The sequence below is a fragment of the Poecilia formosa genome, unplaced genomic scaffold (assembly GCF_000485575.1).
Source record: "Poecilia formosa unplaced genomic scaffold, Poecilia_formosa-5.1.2 Scaffold9, whole genome shotgun sequence".
Taxonomy (NCBI): Eukaryota; Metazoa; Chordata; class Actinopteri; order Cyprinodontiformes; family Poeciliidae; genus Poecilia; species Poecilia formosa.
Genome location: NW_006799948.1, coordinates 2570663 through 2592114, shown reverse-complemented (window position 1 = coordinate 2592114; position 21452 = coordinate 2570663). Strand labels below are relative to the sequence as shown.

At 38.1% G+C, this 21452-nt stretch overlaps 2 protein-coding genes across 15 annotated transcripts in view; both read left to right on the top strand.

Moving 5' to 3' along the window:
- The window catches only part of cald1a (caldesmon 1a), a 126883-nt gene extending 119280 nt beyond the window's left edge, over positions 1-7603 (top strand). For 8 of the 9 annotated variants that reach the window (XM_016664054.1, XM_007578572.2, XM_007578563.2 and 5 more), the window contains 4 exons: positions 160-255; positions 1725-1793; positions 3059-3095; positions 5679-7603. In XM_016664054.1, coding sequence (XP_016519540.1) covers positions 160-255; positions 1725-1793; positions 3059-3095; positions 5679-5692 — 216 coding nt within the window. In that variant the 3' untranslated portion in view covers positions 5693-7603. Of the gene's footprint in view, positions 1-159; positions 256-1724; positions 1794-2137; positions 2190-3058; positions 3096-5678 lie in introns of all 9 variants that reach the window. The other variant, XR_478147.2, reaches the window with a different exon arrangement.
- Positions 7604-9223: 1620 nt separating this feature from the next.
- tnnt2e (troponin T2e, cardiac) lies at positions 9224-20970 on the top strand. Of its 6 annotated transcripts, none has more exons than XM_016664072.1 (18): positions 9224-9381; positions 12382-12496; positions 12571-12679; positions 12770-12777; positions 13645-13668; positions 14187-14210; positions 15595-15609; positions 16097-16117; positions 16794-16814; positions 17263-17284; positions 17375-17435; positions 17572-17688; positions 17802-17879; positions 18581-18682; positions 18776-18888; positions 18992-19082; positions 20313-20350; positions 20838-20970. In XM_016664072.1, the coding sequence occupies exons 3-18, from the start codon at positions 12597-12599 to the stop codon at positions 20875-20877; spliced, it is 858 nt and encodes a 285-aa protein (XP_016519558.1). In that variant the 5' UTR covers positions 9224-9381; positions 12382-12496; positions 12571-12596; the 3' UTR covers positions 20878-20970. The 6 variants fall into 6 exon arrangements, with proteins under 6 accessions (XP_016519558.1, XP_016519561.1, XP_007578560.1 ...); XM_016664075.1 differs by lacking the exon at positions 12382-12496 and adding an exon at positions 10171-10251; XM_007578498.2 differs by lacking the exon at positions 12382-12496 and having other exon boundaries at positions 12582-12679.
- The last annotated feature ends 482 nt before the right edge of the window (positions 20971-21452 follow it).

Genomic DNA, 21452 nt, shown 5'->3' with positions numbered 1-21452 from the left:
TGGACACATTACTTATTAGGTGATGGTAAAAGGCAGGAACATTTCACTTCCTCATCTATCAAACTTGCAGCTGAAACATGATGAAACGCCAAGTGTGAATACTGCTGAATGGCTAGTGATTACTGCAAGTTTGGCTGACTTTTGACCTTGTTCAAACAGGAAGCAGCTGTTATAAAGACGGGCGTGGCGGGCCGCATCAACGACTGGCTGAATAAAACCCCAGAGAGCGGCAAGACGTCAGGAGGAAGGCCAACGGTAGGTCACTGCATCTCCAGCCCAGCTCAGAGGCGCTTTCAGTGGTTTATAAACCGCAACATTTACACAAGTATATTAAGAGAGAAATGTCCTGATCAGCTACCTCCTGTGGGTTATGATTCCTCTAGTTTCTGGGCATCGGTTACATTATATAACAAAAGATTTGAATTGGAACATTTTTTTTTCTTTCTTTTTGTCTATCCCTTTTTTTTTTATCTAGTTTTGCAAGAGAGCTTTCATCTTGCAGAATCTAATCCCTTTCAATAAAAAAAAAGTTTCTGACTCTTCCCTGCAGAACAGACTTTGTTTCAGGAAACAGTCTGGTTGTCTAGTTGGCGCCACCTGGTGGCCACAGATATAGTTGTAATTTCAACATACAGATGGAAATTGCTGACAGCAGTTGGGTGCACTCTGTCATGCAGTTTTAAAAGTTTATTATGAGCCAGTGGAGAATTTGTTTTTCATTATGCGGTTTTATCTGATGATAGTTTGTTGTTAAACACACAGGAAAAAATTAATCTTTCTTCTATTTATGCTTTTTTGTCTCAGTAAAATAAAAAAAGTGGTTTTAAAAGGATGATTTTATGTATTGAGAGTAAAAGATTTGAAAGGCAAGTTGATTATATGTGAAAAAATTAATTGCCGCTTTTGTTAAATTCTGAGTTATCCGGTTGACCCAAAAACCATCAGTGTGGCTGAATTAAACAGCTCTGCAAAAAATAGTGGGCGAAATTAAATAAACTGTGACGTAAAAGACTTTCTTTGTTGGTTATTATTGGTCTGAAAATGTATGCGCTTACCACACTGCAAAACACAAAATCTTACCAGGTATTTTCTTTTGTCTAGTTTCTAGTGCAAATAAGAGAAAAACTAACTTACTAGAAACTTTTCGGCAAGAAATACAAGTCATTTATTCCTTAATGTTGATTTGAAAAAAGTACTTGTTCCACTGGCAGATTATTTCACTTATAAGGAGACATTTTTTCCTTTTGTATTAGTGAAATATTCTGCCGATTGCTGAGCAATATTAAGGAGTTGTTGACTGCTATTTCTTGCTGAAAAGTTACTTTTAAGTTGATTTTGTCATATTTCAAGTGTACTGATAATTTATCGCTAGGTTTTTGCAAAGATTTTGTGTTTTCTGGGAGATCTGTAAAGGAATTAAGAGGAGAAGGAGGATATTCTATTGACTTTGTGTAAAAAAAAAAAAAAAAAAAAAAAAGAGTCTAAAAAACCCGAGAACAGAGTTCGAACCTCACAGCAGATTCAAGTAAGATGTGTTGGGTTTGGAATGAGGTTTCCGTTTTTCCACTTCCTCTGAACAAACAAACACTCCTCCAGCTTTTCCCTTCCTCCTCACTCTCCCAGCTATCTGTTGCTTCAGTCTAAATCAAACAGATCTACAGTTGCCGTGCGCCACAGATAAATTGCTCTGTCCCTGCCTTTTGTTCCCCGATTCACTCCGACAGGACCTGAAACCCGTTGATGTCACCAACAAGAGGAGTCTATGGGAAAACAAAGGCGCCACTCCGACAAAGGTAGCTCCTATTGATCTCCGCTCGTTCTGTGTCTTCTTCTAACATGAGCCGGGTGATTAGAGGACCAGATCGGAAAAGGGAAGGGGTGGGGGAGGAAAAAAAAAAGGCTAGCTGAGCATTACAACATCCAGATGAAGTCTTAACTATGCCATGAAGTGGTTTGTGGTCTTGGAAAGCTTTCCAGGCTTGTCCTCGGTGTCCAGTTGTTGCTACTCAAGAGAATGTTTTGCTAAAGAGGAGGCGGAGGAGGCGGTGGGGGGAAGGAGCCGGAATCTCACGTTATTTTGACCCCGCCGTAGCAGGAATGGAAGTAACCATCACTCGTGTTTGTTTTTGTTTTAAAGAACTCTCACAGCTAGTTGACCTCGGCATTCAATCTGGAATAAGCCTGGAGAGGTAAAGGAGTAATTAATCTGCGTTTCCTCAACACGCCTGTCCTAGAATGACCCCACGCTCTGCTGTCACGCTGTTTTGCTCTCTTGTCACGGACACAGCTGCATTCTGTTCTGCTTTGTTTGGACACCACTGCTTATTATCCTCGAAGTTAGCAATAAGGCGCCCATGAGTTTCAGATATTTATTATGGGCTTGATTGGAATTTAGAGCAATAAAAAAAGAGTCAAAACGTATAAATCAAGCCCAAGTCCGGTCATCTCGACACCCGTAACAAAGCGGATTTATGCGGGTCCAGATTGCCGCTGTGACTGGGTGACCGGTGTCCAAACGCAGGGTGTTCACGCTTTTCATGGGTGGCTTTGTCACGTCGCACTGCTCCAGCTTCTGTTGGCCACGAATCACAGCTCTACGCTCAGCTTCACTGAATGTTTTGTTGCCAAAGTTGGTGAATTTTTTTTTATTTTTTAATCTGCACCCTTACAGACTTCCTTCTACGATGATCTGAAACATTTTGAGTGAAAAAAAAATCTGTAAGACTGCAAATACCGTCACAGCATTTTATATAAAACTTTTTTTTACTGCAGAAAGAAAAGTGTGTGTGTCGAGGATATTCTGCAAAGTGCCTTGGTCAGTTTTTCATACTTGGGCAACAGCAGACCCATCTGCTGTAATGAGTTCTGTGGTCTGGGCTGTGGAGAAGCAGGGTAGTGGTTAGCGAGCTCATCGTTAGCTTACAGTGTGATGTAAGGAAAAATGATTCGACAGGAGAGGTGGATGTATTTTTGTAGTAAGTAGTTCAGGTATGTTTTTATTAAATTTCCATGTCTTTGCTGCTTTATAACTTTCATTTTGTTGTAAATTTTTTTCCAGATGGCAGGCAGAGGAGAGACCAAATCAGTCGCTAACGGTGAGTCTTAGGTAGGCGATATAAATGTTAGCTTGCTATTGCAAGCCTAAAGGGTTTTTTAACAAAACAATTAGTAGTTTCTTCAAAAGATTTTTATTTTTTGAAAGAGCTTTTAACAAGAATTTGATCATTTTTATGGCTGTTTTGGAAATCGATGTCCACTTATCTTGTTAAATTAGCTAGCATTAGCATTACAGCACGGCTAGCTAAAAAATTTGTAGCGCAGATTAATGTGAGTTTGAAATGACATATACTTGTTCTTGTTGATATATAAGCATCTAAATAAGCTAAAGAAAATAAGTGTAAAGTCTTATTTGTTGATAAAATGAGAAGCTAGCAAAACATTGTTTTCGACAGGAGGAAAGAAAAAATTACAAAATTAATCTGCTGTTACAGAAAGTAAAAAAAAAAAAAAGTAGCTTATATCAGTTCCTAAATATAAGTGAAAATATGTATTTATACCATTTAGCAAAAAAGTGTGAAGGAGATTTTCTGGAAGTTAACACCCAAAATAAAAAAAGTTTATCCACGTGTAACCTTAAAATTCTCCTGTTAAATTTAAAGCAGTTTTATCTCCATTACCTAAAATTTCGTGCCTCATGAAGGACTAATATGTTTTAGTCCTTAGACCTGACAGATCTGGTCAGAGAGCACCAGATTTATAAAGAGCAGAGTGGGCCTATTCTTTCTCCAAGCTGTCACTTTACCCTCTCCAACCAAAGAGGGTTGCAAAGTGCATTGACGTTTTTTTTTTTTAAAGGACCACCTTTTCCCAGTTTGTTTTCCCCTCGAATGTTCACGTGAAGATTAGTGACCTTTTTGCGACACGTGTTAAATTGTCGACAGAGCTCTGATTTACACAGCACCGTGTCCTTAAAACGAAAACTGGCCACACCACTGCCCTCCCTGCTGTCTTTTTCCAGGGTGCCATTTGTTTGACTTCCACAGCCTTTTAGGATGCCACCTAAACATTGCTTGCTATTTTAAAATCGGATCGCAGCCCCTCACTCTCCTCCTCTCCTTCACTCCACCGCCACCTCTGCTCCCCTCCGGCAGTCAGGCAGGCGAGAACTTTGGCCTTGATGGATTCTGTACATGTCGATGTAATGCGCCGCTTGTTCGGTGCACAGGGGGACAACACACATGCATGCTCCCCTCCTTCCTCCTGCTTCTATAAACACACTCAGCAGCCATTGTGACGCCACTCAAACCTTTTAGCTTTTTCACTCACGCACAGCTCCACTTTTGCTGCTCTAGACCCGATGAGTGTTAGAAGCGGAGCTCCTGCCAGGCCGGTTTTGTCACATTAATGGCTGGTATGTTGCAGATTAGTGCACCATTTCAGGCTGACTTAGAGGATGACAGAGGATTTGTACAGATTTCGGATTTCTCACCCAGAGCCGGCTGCAGGACCTTGGTGGACGTTTGACGCTGCAAAACACACACACACACACACACACACACACACACACACACACATGCACACGTTGGCAGCACATGTGGAAAAATAAGCTTTACTGGAAATGGTTTCATTTTGAAAATATTGCTAGCTTGTCACAGTTAGCATTGCTCATCTAATAATATCTAATGATAACCTTTTAACATTTTCACGTTTCATCATGTTACATCCACAAACGTCTGTTTATTTTGTAGAGCCTTCATGTGCGCGATTAAAACAAAGTAGCACATATTTTTGAAAAAACCAAAGTGTGTTTGTATTCACCCTCACTCAAGACGGTACTTTGCAAAACTACTTCTATTGTGTCTCTGCCAGATTAGAATAACTAAAGAGTAGACGTGTTCAATGCAAAGGATTGATTTAAAGACTTGGAGCACATTCTCATTGGAATTTAGGTCCAGACTTTGACAGGGCCATTCTTACAAGTGAAAAAGAATTGATCTATACCAAGGGACGGCAACCTTTTCAATTCAAAGAGACACTCTTACCCTCGCAAACTATGAGAAACATTTGTCTAAAAAGATAGATTCTGTAAATTAGATGTTTTTGATTTTTAAAGCTAGTGCAATTAGACTACATTTTTTTCAGATTTTAAGAGGAGAAAATATTGTGATCTAACTTGTGTAAAGGAAAGCATGATGCTGCCTTCACCATCCCCGTGCATGGTGTTCAGGTTGATGTGGAGTTTTTGCATAGTTTTTCTCATGCAACGATTGCGACATGACCAGGTGTATATCCTCCAAATTGTACGGCTAAAATCTGTTCCAAAAATATCAAAAATAAAAATCAAAGCACGTTAAAAAGAGGAATGCACGCCACATTTTCCAAATTTTACTTGGCAAATTTTTTTTTTTTAAATATCGTCTTTCCATTTCAAAGTTATGGATTAAACTGTCCGTCACCTAAAATTGCAACAAAATACACTGAAGTTTGACCAAATGACTCCTTTTTTCAAGCCGCTGCTTGCGTAATGTTGCCCTCTGAATGGCACTTTGTCTGCATGTAACTACGTGACTCCAGCTCCTCGCTGTGCTCTTTATTTACTTCGACCCCGCGTGTCTGACCATCAGCCATTAACCCACACCTGTCTGCCACTGATGGACTTGTATCGTGTCTTTCACCAGGTATGGGACACTAATGTCTTAAAGGAGCCACTAAAGCTGGGGACCACGACAATCCAAGATTCTACCTTTTGAACAATTTTTTTTTTCTAAGAACCAAATGACGACCAGATCCCTACGAAGAGTGACACCACACTGTACTGAAAACACCTTCTGCATTTTGACCAAGTGTAGTACTTTTTGCACAATGGGTTAGGTTCTGAAAATAACAGAGGGGAAAAAAATAAAATAATAAAAAAAAAAAAACGCTGTGAAATTTGGACATTTTTACACCCGAATGAGTTCCCAATCAGCATTTTAGATTTTTAGATTCCTCCACTTTTTAAGTTTCCTCCCCCGTTCCAAATAGACGAGTGAACCCAGATCTCTCCCTCTTACAGATTACTGTCCATCTCTCCTTATTTTTTTTTTTCTTTTTTAATTTATATTTAAAGAGACGGCTTCACACATCACTATTTTATACTCAGCAGCCACCTGTTCAGGATAGAAATGTAAGCACTTCTAGATTTTAGCGGATTTCACTTGTATTAATTATGTCTTAACAATAGCAGAGGAAAGGTCTGAGTAATATAAGTTAGCACATGTGACGTTTTGAGTATCATTGTATCATGTATAACATCTCTATGCTCATAGAAAGTATTTTTTTGCTTTTTTTAAATTTACGATGGAAAACTCTTCACCAACAGACGGTTAATTGTGAAGGTGAAAGGAGTGCTGAATATTCAGAAGGCCATTATGACTTATTATTATCCTTTATGTCATTTTAATTTAAGTTTTAATGTGGTTTATTGTATCTGGCTGTTGTTTTTTTTTTTTTTTAAAGCTTTTGTTGATCACTTTGTACAGCACTGGGAAAAGTGTTTGCCTCCTTACTGATTTCTCCTTTTTTTCATTATTGTTGTCCCACTTAAATTCCTCACATCAAACACAAATGTAATATCAAAGATAACCTAAATAAAGGTACAAAATGAATTTTCCAAGCAGTGATATCATTTTTATTTTTATTTTTTAATTTGGGGTAAATAACCTTATCCAAACCCAATTGTCCCTATCCAAAAATGTAATTTTCCCCTTTTTATTTCCTTATTTATTTAAGTGCGACAAAGAGAGTAAAAAAAAAAATGGAGCAAGTCTCTAAGGGGGGAAATCCGTTACCACAGTGCTGTGAAAAAAAAAAAAACAATAAAAAAAATCTTCCTACATTCCTGTTTGAAATGCTCATGGTGCCTTCGCTGCTTTGAAGCTGTGCTATGTACGGAAACTGTGCAAAGAAGACCAAGTTTTGTATTCTGCCTTTTACAGTAATCTCTTCCACGCCTCTTCTGCTCGAGCAATGTAACGAGTTAGCAGTTTAAGGATATTTACCACTATGTAGAACCTCTCGCCTTACGATTGCAACGAGAACGTTTCCGACCGCAACAGAAGATGAAAGAATCGCAACGAAGATTCTGTGATTATTTTTTTATTTTTTACTTTTCTCTCTGACATGTTATGTAGCTCATATCGTCGGCGCGGCACAAGCTTTGATTAGTACATGATCGGTTTGTCGGGGCATTAAATTGATTAATGTTACTGCTCAACAGTCTGACAATCACATTCCTTTGGCTCCTCTAAAAAGCAGGGGGCTTGACCAAAATATTTTATAAAGAGTGAATTAATGTGACTTTTTTTTTTGTAATACAGTGGTTTTATTGTGCTGTATTTTTTTTTTTGTTACAATCTCGTCCTTTTGTTTTTTTGATGTTTTTTATGCTTTTCTTTTTCAATTTTTAACCAGGCACTTGTTTGTGTAGCGCCAAGCCTATGCAACACACACATCTGTACTTGTATCTGATTCTGTATCTCGGTGTCATAAACGTGGATGGATGTTTGTAACATTGTACCATGGACTGACTCAACTGCAACAATAAAGACATTGAGGTATTCCAGTTGAAGTCTCTTGTCATGTCTCCCATGTGTACACGTCTTCCACATTAAGTATTCAAGCTTCTCGTTTGTTTCATAGTCGCTATTTTTTTCCCTTTGGTTTACCTGTAAGCTGTTTTTACAGTGTAAATACCAAGACTGTGAAATATTCCGTGGATGAAATGGATTGTAAAGCCAGGATTCCTTCACAGTCAGGAAAAGTCTGGAATTTTCTTTGTCCTTTCCAGGTATGGACAAACAGAATACAACATTTTCCATTTCTTAAATTTTCTTCTCCCTCTCTTCTTTCCTCCTGCCCTCTTTTTGCCATTTATTCCATTTATCCTTACCTAGTTCCTTTTTGTTGTATCTTTTCTTGTCTTCTCTTTCCTGACATTTTTCAAATTTTTATGTTCAGTTCTTCCTCTGTTTGTCCTTCCCTTCCTTGAGTTTTCTTTCCTTTATTTCCTTCTTCCTTCCTTTCTTTAGTCCCATCTTCTGTCTTTTATTTTTTGATTGTGCCTTCCTTCTTCCGTTGTGACCTGCTTCCTTTTTTCCCATCCAGCCACTCGTGTAAAACCTTTCCTTTCCTAATTCCTTCTTTGTGAATTTCCTTTTCTTCTTTGTGCTCCATATGCCCTACATTGTTTCCTTTATATATCTAACCTCCCTTCCATCCATGTTTACTTCCTACCTTTCAGTCTGTTTCCATGTTTATAAAGTGGAATTAATATCTGTTTTTGATACTTGTGTTTTTTCTGAAAGCCTGTTTCTGTGATGGAGGGGGATATCTTCCTTTAAGGCACCATTTTATTATTTTCAAAGTCATCCCAAAATTACATCAGAACAGTCAATATTTGTCATTGCCCAATGCATCAATATCCATGATAAAAATAAGGTATTTAAAATGATGGCTAAGTGTTAAATATGCCTATGCTTATTATAATTTGAGAAGTAATTTTGAACTATACAATTTGAACTAATTTTGAAATGTTTAACGTGCATTACGTAATCATTTTATTTACCAAAATGGTACTCTAGTTGCAGCTACTTGGTTAGCTAGCTAGCTTACTCAACATAGTTAAAGGTAAATTCATTATTTTATTTATTCACTGACTGCATCATTAACTTCATTTTACACTATTAAAACAAGATTATTGTAAGTGGAATTTTTAATTGTCATATTCTGTTAGCTTGGTGTATTGAAAACTGAAGTCCCTTGCTAGCTAGCCTAGATTTTTCGTGTGGTGTCAGAATGTTTGTCATTTATTGTTTAAAAAATACGAGATTTTTTTTTTTAACTTTTTAATTAAATTCTATATTTGTATCACACAAATAGTGGGAGGACTGAGGCAAACGTAGAGGACTATGGCAAATGATACAAGTTTTACGTGTGTGGGGTCGGTTGGACTCCATTTTCACATAAGAGGAGTCGGATTACAAAGATCCTCTGTCCAATCTATCTGTATTATCTATATTATCTCTTCTGTCTTATTTTGCTACAACTCTCCACCCTCCCTTCCTCCTCCTTTTGCCCCCCAGTGCAATTCATGACCAGCATGTGAAGGCTGTATTTAGGTCCAGGTACGTCTCATCTGACTTTTGTCTCCAACAATAGAAGGGACCGTCCCAACCAGTCATTGCAAAGACATGCAGTCACGAGACCCCCAGGGCTGTATTAAGTTGTGCCGTTTGGTTGGAAGAGAGGATGACTGAGTTTGTATTTGGCTGGATGTAGAAGAGGAAGAACAACACTTGCCCTAAATCCCATCGCTTCTTCAGGGGACGCATAGCGTAAGAGGTAAGAGTGGCCTTGACCTCAGGGACAACTAAATGAACATGACTGTAAAAGAGAACTAAAAGATAGCTCTCGGCGTGGTTTTAAACACGAAAGACATTGGTGTAATATCTGATGTTGGCGTGACGTACCAAGTGATTTTGCACGCAGTATTAAAAAGCCAGAAATGGAGATATAACTAGATCCGACGTGGCCTAAGCTGGCTCTGGTGGGGATTTTCTTCCTGCTTTTTGTTCCGAGTGCTGCATATGTGGGTGAAGAAGGTGCTAAGCTCGCCCCTGAGACCGCTGTGTTGGTGGCATACTTTGCAGGCTTTGACTTAATGCTCCTTAATGCTGAAAGCAGCACCAGCAACATTCCTGCCACTGTCAGACGGTGTGCTGTTCCACGGTTTCAGCCAAACGCCAACTGACCGTGTTCATTGAACCAAATGCGGATTCAGTACCAAGGGTCTCCGGGACTTCCGTGCGTTCCACTCTGATGTATTTAAAGCATCTTCTGTTTTTTTCCCGTATCCCACTGCTTTTTCCCAATTCCTCCGACCTTTGACTTCCCCCGCTCTAATCTCTACTGGCCCCTATCAAATACCACAGTGTTTGACTTTGAGAACCTAAATGGTGAGAAATACCAAGTCTCAAGAAGAAATGCCCAATTAGATTCAAATGTGCATTTAGACCTTCAACGTTCAAACTTTTACAGTATTGGAAGAAATCTGGCTTGTTTCAAAGTCAAAATCACCTTCTCCTCAGCTCTATTGTTGTAAAAAATGTCCCCTCTCCCCATTACTGGCAGCTGGCTGTCAAACCTGCAGCAACATAAATAGCCCGCTGAATGTTTGGACCCGGCCCACTGATTTACTGGAGTACAGGCGAGGTGAGCCATTGTCTGGAGGAGCTGCTCCGCACCTGTTCAAGAGCTCGTCCTATTATTCTTAAAAATAGACCCTCGCTCTCCCCTTCGCTCTTCAGCCATTCTGACATTGGATTTTATGATCGTGTGATTTATAAGCCTGTGGAAAAAAAAAAAAATAGAAAAAAAACCTCTGAAGGAAGTGTTGTGTGCAATCAAATCTTGACATCTAATCCAATGACAGAGCACGCTGATGCAGTCTGCTCCTGTTCACCTTGATCTCCAGCAGCCAGAGGTCACTGCTATGCTTGGATCAATGTCTGAAGCGCCTCTGCTAAAAAGGAACATAGGCTGTATATAAAACGGAGTGGTTAGAGGTAGGACAAGGTGGGAGTCGTAAAAAGCACATTGATTTATAAAGTTCATTTTCTTTTACCTTTCAGGACTTCGCGACCTCTGGTCATTGTTAAATCTTAGTCCGTATTCACAATTGGACACGAATTATGACCGACTTGATTTGTTGATTTGTCGGTCACTTTACTGTAATTGTAGCCCGACTATTTCACCAGCTAACGTTAGCTTGTTTTAGTTATAATATAAAGAGAAGAATGAGGAAAAAAGTGTACAATATTATGCATGCTAGGCAAAAAAAAGCAAAAAATGTTTTGTGAAAAAATAGTTTATTCAATAGCAGGGAACTGTTCACCTTTTCCTCTATAATCAATATTATACAGAGTGAACTTGTACTCATTTTGGCACTTTTAAAGCCTCAAAATTCTTTGTTTTGCTAAATTGTGATGGGGGGGGGAAGGGATGCATCCATGTTTTCCAAATCTACGGAAGTCCTCTGCATCCAAATAAAAAACCAGCGTGACCAATTCATTAAAAAAAAAAAAAAAAAAAAAAGATCTTAGTAAATTTAGAAGTTGAAACGTCTTCACCTACATTCAAATCTAGCATTCCAGGCTGGTTGGAGTTGAGGGAAGACAATCCTGTAAGGTGCTGCAAAAAACTTTAAGCTGGGTGGAGCTTCACCTTCAGAATATGGAGGCAACAAAATAAAATTACTATTGTCAACTTTTATTGTTCTTGAGCTATTTTGTAAAGAAGAGAAAAACTTTAATCTCTACTTGTAATGATTTAAACCACAAGTCTAATCATAAATATGCACTTTCTGTTCGATTTAATGACGGGAAATCTGAAAACTGGGTGCATCCCTTCCAACAAACTGCTTGAAAGCTGCTGTCTCTGCTACCTGATCAACTAGTGTGAGGATTAAAAAAAAAAAAGCACATCACGTCTTCAGATGCGTCAGTGGATCATTAAAAAATTCATGCGTTCCCTGCAGTTTGAGCGCCACTCAGGCCTCCGTCGGCTGCCTGCAGCCTTGATCAGCGCCAAGAGGAAATGACTGCGGATTAGGCCTGGAGCTGTTTAACACCCTGGGCCTCAGCCTGCAGAATCATTTCTCCCTCCACCACTGTTCCAACTTCACAGCCCTACCGCCAAGATATTTTCTCTCTCTCTCTCTCTCCCTCTCTCTTTATTTTTTGTTGTTTGCACAAATGATAAAAGGCTCTGAATGCTGGGGAAGAAAGGAACCATCTGTCAAGGGCTTGTTGTAACATTAGAGTGATTAAAAACAGGGAACCAGGTAAATAATCGCAGCAGGGAAACATCTGAGAAATGAGTTTGTTGTTGTAACTAATCAGATGCGTGGAAAACGTAAGCCATTTAAAAAAAATTTTTTTTAAATGTGATAAATGTGAGCAGTTTCTATGAACACAAGGCGTTTGCACATCCTTAAAAAGTCTTGAATCAATGCATCTAAAATGATGGCCTTGAAATGTCTTAAATTCAATCAAAAACATGCAAGTTGGCCTTAATTAATCAGTGATTAAATTTTGTTATGACAGGACTATTTCATCTTGTATTTTCTATGTACATTTTTTTTTCTCATGGGAAGTTTTCTGTCAGGCAAACATTTGAGTCATACTCAGACGTCATCTGTGACTCGAGGTGGTTGAGGCCATAGACATAATATAAGAATTATATTATATTATGTCTATGGTTGAGGCTACTGCTAACTAGCTGCTAACATACCCTTGCTAGCTAGCTAGCTAGCTACGTATCTTTTTGCGTTTTTATCATCAGTTTTCTGGACGGACGTTCGTCTTTACCACCGGCTCACCTCTCTTGCTAAACCGTACGATGCTACGTTTAATCTGCGCAGTAACATCTTGGCTCTACGAAATATGCAAATTCTTTGGTACAGTTTTTGTCGTCTTAAAAAAAAAGTTTTAAATTTGAAACCCTGTAATATAATTGTTTGTTTTTCTTCGGTTTGATTAAAGAAACTATCAGCTAAAATGTCTGAGGAAGCAGTGGAGGACGTCGTCGAAGAAGTTGTGGAGGAAGAAGTAATTGAAGAAGTTCTAGTGGAGGAGGTGGGGTAAGTAAAATCCACTTCTAAAGCTTTTTATCACAATAAAAAAAATCTGATACTCTGATCATTTCAAATCTTTACCTAATTTCTTTTCAGGGAGGAAGGTAAGTGACGACTTCTGAAGTGGTTTGACGCTTCCTTTTTGTAAAAAAAAAAAAAAAAAAAAACTCGTCACTTCTAGCCTCCATTCTTAGACGCGGCTGACCTGATTATGTCAGCTCAGGTAGAAGACGAAGCAACGGGAAGGCGAAGGCTTCACGTGTGCAAGCCTCTTTGTTGGAGTTACATGCCTGCTGTCAGCCAGGAAAAGCAGACAGCAGGATTCGGAAAGCTAACACCTCGCCTGTCAAGCGCAGTGATGGCTGCATGCTTTTAAAGTGTGGAAAATTAACAACTAATTTATTTTAAGCGGGTTTTTTTTTTTTCGCACATCTTTCCAAACAAATGTGCGTGTACTTTTTCCAAGTCTGTCCTGCAGCTACACGTCAGCACAGAGCTGCTTTACCGTCTGAGGCTACAAGTATCTATTGGGGCGGGTTACAGACGGCTCAGTCGGTGATCTAAGCTCATCCCTCCGTGTTTGTACCTTTGCTCACGATAAATGTCCAGCACTGCGTTTTTGTGTTTTTTGTTTGTTTTTTTATGCATCCCAAGAGACAGTGATATGACAGTGTGCAGAGTGACCAGATTCCTGCTGGGAGCTGTTTGCCGAGTCCCATTGATCCACTAATCCATATTTGGTTCACTCAGTCATAAAGGCTCAAAGAAAAGAGGGGGGGGAAAAAAGGCTCTTTTTTTTTTTTTGTCTGTGAACACAGTCTTTTTATTCTGCTCTGTGCTTACCCCCTCGGGTCGTATAATCTCAGCAAAGTGTGTTTGCGTGTGGGTGTTGCTGCAAGTCTTTTGTCATGTCTGCAATAACAGAGCTTGACTGTTTTTTTCTTTCTTTCTGTTTTTATTTTTGTTTTCAGAAGAAGCTCCACCTGGAGTAGAAGGTAATTCTCGTCCTTTAAATACTTTATGGTTTCGTCTCTCTTTTTTACAAACCGTAATAACATTTACGACGACGACCGCTTAATTTGATATTATAATGGCCTAATGTATGGCATTCTGCCGTTTGCAAATAACGCAAACAGAGCTGACTGAGTGAAATCTGTGAAAAGCAGCCTCCACCTGCAGATTACTGTAAACGATGTTGTCTTTTCATAGCTGCTCATTCGTTTTAGTCCCATTAGCCGTTTTGAGTCCAGTCATCAGTAATCACTGCTTTGTTTGGCTGCTCAGCCGGTGCCTGCAGAGTTAGGATCAGATGAATTTACTCTAAATGAGATATCCATTTGTTTGTGTCGCTGAATCCACTTAAGAGACATTTGCCGTCTATGTGCAGGAATAACTTTAAGACCAGGTTCATTTATTTCCACTTTTCACATCTTGAGTGGAATCAGAGTAGTTATTATATAAAATGTCAACTTTTTTTTTAATCTAATGTTTGTATTGCTGCTTTTTTCCTCAGAGCCCCCTGTCTCCACTACTGAAGGTAAAACAAAAAATCCTCTTTTTACTTATTTTTGTTTTACCATGAACTCCACAGAGCCAGCCAAAACTATAAGACCTCCACACCACAGGGGGCCCCCAAGAGCACTTGAATTTCTACACAAATAATCAAAATGTTTCATTTGTAGTCTATTATAAGAAGAATGAGCTGATTTCTAAAATCACTTTGAGATTTTCTGGATTACAAATTTTTAAAAAATCATGTGATCTGATTTATGTGCCGGTTTTAAAAACAATAGGCTAATATCTGAGCTGTTTACAAACAAATCTAGATAAATCCTTCCATCCATTCATGTCAACTTAGCCACGCAAACAATACACAAACTGTGGACGGTCAAGCAAAATGTAAATGGGCCCCACAAAATGGAAATATCCTCTGGGCCCCATAAAACCTTTGGCCGGCCCTGACTACAGATTAAAAATTTTCTTGCTGGGAGTTTAATCAGTCTAAAAACCTCAAATATTGTTAAAAAGTTCCAACCAACATGTCCTGAAATGTATAATAAGGCACGAAAAAGAAACCAAGAAACCAAATTACATAAAATTCATGTACTGAGAGTGATCAGAGATCTGTATAGGCACTACAAATACATTAACATTTTTATCTGGATGTTCTGTAGTTATTTTAGTTAGTAGAAATCAAAGATCTGAATCTAGATTTGTTTTCTGCCTTTCACCTCAATTTTTGTGCGTTTGCAAGAAACTTTAAATGAGTTTAGAGAATCTGTGCAGATTATGACAGTTTTTCCCCCAACTAATAACGTTAATTACTGCAGTATATTTCTGTGCTCCTGCAAAAACAAAGATGCATTTCTCTGTTATTAAAACCATTTCTCAAGAAAACTGTCCCATTCCATGTTTAATCTTAAAAAAAATCCACTCTGCTTCCATAATTCCAAAATTATTCTTATTACACCGACTCAATATTGTGATGTTTACCCCAATATAATTAAACAATCAAAGTCGTGAAAAAGGAACTGAAATCTTTAAAGTGAGAAAAACATTTATTTATTAACTTTTGTGTTTATTCATTCTGCGCCGGTTGAGGCTACAGTCTTTAAGCAGCAGGACCATCTGGAGCAATTCATCAACGCTGGTAAAGGTCAGGAACGTAAACAAGGCAACTTTTCAACATCTGAGAGGACGAAACCCCTTACAAAGGGGTGGCAGTGTCATGATCTGGGCCTGTTTTCCTGCATCTAGCTTCCTTTATCCTTATATGAAACTTGAATTTAATATCTTGTTATACACGCTCTTGTTTTCTTGAATGTAGAAATCATTTTCTAAGCGACCTGACTTGAGCTGAGCCACGTTTCTTGATGATGTGTTTTCCATTTCATGCTGTCTCCGACGATTACGTTACAAAGAGCCTGCAGAAGAAGGTACTTCTTCTTCTAAATTGTGTTGTGCAGACTTGCAATGTTTTTTTTTGTTTTTTTTTCTGTTGTGCAGTTTGGACAAAAAGACATTAAGAGCTGAGCTGTCTGTTGATATCTGAAATACTAATTTTCCAATCTTCTGTATGTTGTGCTATGGAAGGATTTACTCGTAAATGCAAATAGCTTGTTATTTTCCCCTCTTGGCTTCAGATTTATTCTGATGGCACACTTTAATAGAAGAGCTGCCTTCCTTTATCCAAAAAAAAAAAAAGATATGATTTTTGTGCCTTGAAACCCTGGTGTGACATGGCATACAGAATGAGTTCAGGCTTTCCATTTCACCCTCTGACATGCAAGAAAGGTTTTCACATTGGAATATATAAAGTAAATATCAGATCTCGGTAATGCGGGGTTTGGAAGTAATAAAAGGAAATCCATTTATATTCTGCCTGTTGATGCTCTAACATTTCCCTCTGTCCTGTCTTGTTAGAGGCTCCAGCTGCGGATGAAGGTGTGTTTACAATATTATAAACTCTCAAAAACACGATGTCAAATGAACTGGTTTTAACAGTCCACTCTTAATGGTGGATGTTCTGGGATCTACTGTTTAACTTTACGGGTGGAAAATATATTTGCTGACACTGATAGTGTTTTATGACTGAGATTTGTACAATTGAGTAGATTAATAAGAACTTTTAATAATGTCACAAATTATTTTTACCTAAACGAAAAAAAAATATGGCTTTAAATATAAACTTATATACTTTATATATAAATATACTTTATATTTTCTAGTAAAGAGTGCAAAAGTATTTCTACCAATTTTTACTTTAAGAGAAGTAACTCTTGGAGACCAGTTCTGTGTATAGTCACATAATCATATAAATATAAGGATAATCTTTGGTTAATATTGGTTAACTTTGCAAATTCTTTTACTTTCCCACATTGGAGTATAAAAACCTGTGACATGCTTGTTTGCATAGTGGTGATAGTGTCATGATTGGGGCCATGATGGCTTACATGTTGCACTTATTATAATTAGAACTGTAATTTAAAAAAAAAAAATCATGCGGAAACTTTGAAGAAAATGTCAGAAATATTTCTAGTCATTGATGAATGCAAACACCAATAATCCCTTTGTCTTTTGCTTTTTGACACACTTACTTTTCCTCTGTTCTTTCCTTTAGAGCATCCAGTTGCAGATGAAGGTATGAAGTACGACCGATGAATTCCTCATTACGAAACTGCAAATTCACACTGTCAAAAAAAAACACAAATTAATTAAAAAGTGCTGGATGCACTGCTGCGCTTTATTAAATTAATTGAATGTACTATAAGGGCCGGATTGAGTTTTGGTAGCAAAACTCAGTCATGATCGCTGAGCAGCGTTTTATATGAAGCAAGAGATTAGAAAGAAAAGGAAAAATGATGCATTAGAACTAGATAAATTAACCATTTTTACCCATTTATAGTATTTATAACCCAATTTATTTTGCGTGGTATATGGGCCTTTTATTATTGACTCTAAATAATGAGTACCATCAAAGAATAATGTATTAGCATGTTATGCTAACGTATAAACAGCATTTAATTCGCAGTAAATCTGTTAAAAAAATGTAACAAAACTTATACTTTTTTCTTTTCCTGTTATAACAGATGAATCCAAGCCCAAACCAAAGTAAGTTTTTACCACCTTCCTAAATCTAATCGGTGTACAAATTATTATTATTATTATTATTATTATTATAACAGATGTGTTCCTTCGCAGGGCATTCGCTCCGCCGATCGCCGTTCCTAAGATACCAGAGGGGGAAAAAGTTGACTTTGACGTGAGTCAAGCTGCTTTAGGTTGGAAAAAAATAAGCATCTGGTGAATGGTACTGATGTTTAAAGCTACCCAAGTGTCAATGAGTGGACGTTTTGAGTGGAGGCCCATTTGAGTGTGTGTGTGTGACCTCCTTGTAGGACATCCACAGGAAGCGTCAGGAGAAAGATCTGTCTGAGCTGCAGTCTCTGATCGAGGCCCACTTTATTCAGAGAAAGAAGGACGAGGAGGAGCTCATCGCTCTTGTTAACAGGATTGTAAGTCTTCCATGAAAGCACGCACCGCTGCCAAAGTGATGTACCACCCAGCAAACAATTGCGTTTTGTTTGTACGCGCGCGTGTGTGTGTGGGTGTGGGTGCGGATGATTAGGAGAAGCGTCGTGCTGAGAGGGCTGAACAGCAGAGAATCCGTGCCGAGCAGGAGAAAGAGAGGCAGAATCGTTTGGTTGTGAGTACCTTTTGAAGCTGCGGTTAAAGTGATTTTTGTAAACAGGAGAGGAATCTCAAATTGGTCCAAAGTTACTCAAGGAAAGTTCTGGATGGCACCAAAGAAAACTTTAATCTGCAGGAGAAAATTAATTGTTAGAGACGAGTCTGAATAATCAGGTGGCTGGTAAAAGAAAATTCCTCTTTCACTTGTATTACTAAATAAAAGCTGTGTATTTTTCCTTGGATTGGTCTGTATCATAAGTTGTCAATGAAATACATTGAAGTTTGTGGTTGCAACATAAAAAGGGTGGAAAAGTTCAAGCTCAAAAAGCATGAACATATTTGCTAGGAAAAATATTAGCATATTATTTCACGCTTTTAATTTAAATTACTTCATGTTTTCTCAAACTGAACAATGTTTCTGCCTGTTGATGTTTTATGTGTGACATGCTCAATTTTTGGCTACTGTCTCTTTAAGACTAGCTTGCTCTTGTCAAATGTGCCACAGCACAGGTGATTCTTGTTATGTGGTCAAGGATTTGTTTAACACATTGAGAGAAGGAAAACTGACCAAGAAAAAAATAAAAAATATATATAAGCATTTGTTATTGTTGCTTAGTTTTTTTTGTTTTTCCTGGGCTTTTTTGTATGAAAAAAGCAGGTTTGGAGTGCAGTCAACGGGTGTAAAGATGGTGGATTTTTGCACTATTTGCTTCACAGGAAGAAAAAGAGAGGAAGGAACAAGAGGAGGCTCGTAAGAAGCAAGACGAGGACGCCAAGAAGAAAAAGGCCCTGACTAACATGACTGGTGGCCAGCAAAGGGTCAGTTACCGTTCAGGATTTTTTGTTTTTTATCTAATAATTTAAAAAAAACCCATCAAAGACAACATCCTGCACCTTTTTTTGATTTTGCAGCAAGATGGAAGGAAGGGAGCAAAGAAGCAAACGGAGAGGGAAAAGAAGAGAAAGATCCTGGCAGAGCGGAGGAAACCGCTCAACATCGACCATCTGAACGAGGACAAGCTGAAGTGAGTCCGAGGCAGGACATCATTAATCAAAAGCCATCTGTCGTGTGAGTTTGTAGCAGGTTTTGGTTTTCAGCCGCTGATTTTTCTGCCTTATGTTTAAAAGGGAGAAGGCCGGTGAGCTGTGGCAGTGGCTGATGATGCTGGAAGCGGAGAAATTCGACTACACTGAGAAGCTCAAGAGACAGAAATATGACGTGAGTACTGACCCGACAACCTAAAGTAAATAACACATTATGTTTAACTTTATTTATAAATAATCGGTGCACAATTAGCTAGCATCAGAGAAGTAGATGCGTTTGATTAAACCTTTGCTGTCTGCAAAGATTATTTGCTAAATAATCAATTACATACAGAGGAATATATATTTTCCATCTGTGGGGTCTTTATTGTCCCACAGATGGAAATACAGGTAATATTTCATATTTTTATATAACCAACTTTTGGTTTTGACATGATCTGGAAATTGTTAGCTCTTCTGCAGTTGTGACAAAATCAACATATACTACAAATTTTTTCCAGTAATTCACATTACGCTTTTTCTTTAACATTTTTCCAACAAATTTACTTGACTCTAGTTTAAATGCCTACACTAGACTTTCTGAGCCAAGGTAAATACTCTTTTTCATGATTAATAAGCTTGTCCATGAAATTAGCTTTAGTGCTAATTATGCTAACGGTATTAAACCCGATGGGCGTCTTTTTGAGACATCTGCTCGAAAATCAGCAAAATGAACTGAATACTTCACGAGAACTGCAAGGTTCCTGTGTGAATGTTTCTGGTTATAATTAAGGTAACACTTCTGAGAATACACCAGAGGTCTAAGTTACTGAGTGTTGGAATTGGGCCTTGAAACGGTTGTGAAAAGGTTGTTTGTCATTTAGATAAGTGGAGTGGATATGCAATAATGTTAGCATGAGCATAATTACCTAAATATTGATATTGTTGAGGAACACAAAAGCATAATTTCTTTTTTTTTGGCCAAGCGGTGTATTTAAATCACTCTTAATGAAAATTCCTATTTTCCAAATACATATCTTGCTGACTAGATCTTTAAAGATATACTTTATGCAAATATCTTAGTTGACATTTAACAAGTCACTTGCTTTTAGTGTGTTTCTTGTTCACCTTTTTATATCTTGAAGGCATGCCGTCTCTCTCGTTCGCTTTGAGCTGAAATTATTTTGTCAGACGGCGCTTCATTCCTCAGCTGAAGCGTCATTTTGACAGCCAGTGATGATAAACATTTCATTTCTGAGATCTTGTTGCCTTTTTCTCTCTGATTTTTCTTGATGATCGAGTTCAGTCAGGAATTATTTAGACGTCCATCAGTGAAACAAACAGCGTCTCAGTTCTTCTTCAGCACCACCAGATTCCCTCTGGCATTCAGTGTGACTTTAACTAGTCCGTTTGTCCTTCACAACAGATCAACTTGCTCCTGAATCGGGTTCAGGCCACCCAGAGGTAAGCTGTAGCCGTCTGTAAACTCACACACTCGTCTCTTGAAAAAACTAATTCTACGGGAGCATGTTTTTTTTTTTAATAGACTTAAAACTTCAAAAAATAAAAAGTTAGGGTTTTCTGTTTAGAACAGTCATTGTCTGCCATGTAGTATGTAACACAGAGCTCCTAAATGCAAGATTTACATCAGTAAAATAGAGCCAGTCTGCATGGACTAGAACGCATTATATCATGAAGAAATATTGGGGTTTTTTCATGCTAGATTTAAAATGCTAAATTTGAATCATTTATTAGGGGGGAAAGCTGTTCCAAACTAACAATCTGTAAAGTTTGCCTTTATTCATTTTTATCCACGTGTTTGACAACTAAATTAATATATTAACTAACGTTTTGTTTTTCTTTCATGTAATGTGAATTAATCCCTGAGTGTCCAATGCTAACTGTGATGCTAATTAGAATAGATGTGCTAACATTTCTGTCTAACTTGCAGCGCCAAAGGAAGAGGCAAGGCCAAGGGCAGGGTGAGATAGACGGCCCCAACCAGACAAGACGCCTGAGCAGGAGTTTGCGGCGCAGCAAAACACAAGTTGACAGAAATAAAGCACCATTTCTGGGTTTAAGAGGGTAGTGTGTTTTGTTGTATTTCTTAAAAATCCTGAAAAAAACTAGATTTTAATTTCACCAAAATGTTTGTTTTTTTTTCAGTATGAGATTGTTGCTGCAATAAAATATTTATTTCAGGGTTTTTACCGAGAATTACCCAAGAATGTAAAGGTCTGATGAAACAGGTGAGATTTTACTCAAAATAAACGAAGTATACAATGTGCTTGGGAACACTTTGAGCTACGTTCACAAAGCAAGTCTTGTTGACAAATTTGTAGGGTTTTTTAGGAGTTAGGGGGTGAAAATGAAATCAGGCCGTATATATTATTTTCGCATACATGTATACTGTGTGTCTTTTGACATCATTCTACACTGTCATTTGACATCATACTACACTGTGTGTCATTTGACATCATACTATACACTGTGTGTCATTTGACATCATACTATACACTGTGTGTCATTTGACATCATACTATACACTGTGTGTCATTTGACATCA

Coding starts and splice junctions, on each gene's coding strand:
- tnnt2e (XM_007578498.2), top strand. CDS start 12,597: ATGTCTGAGGAAGCAGTGGAGGACGTCGTCGAAGAAGTTGTGGAGGAA. Junction 16,815..17,262: donor GCATCCAGTTGCAGATGAAG/GTATGAAGTACG, acceptor CTGTTATAACAG/ATGAATCCAAGCCCAAACCA. Junction 17,285..17,374: donor GAATCCAAGCCCAAACCAAA/GTAAGTTTTTAC, acceptor GTTCCTTCGCAG/GGCATTCGCTCCGCCGATCG.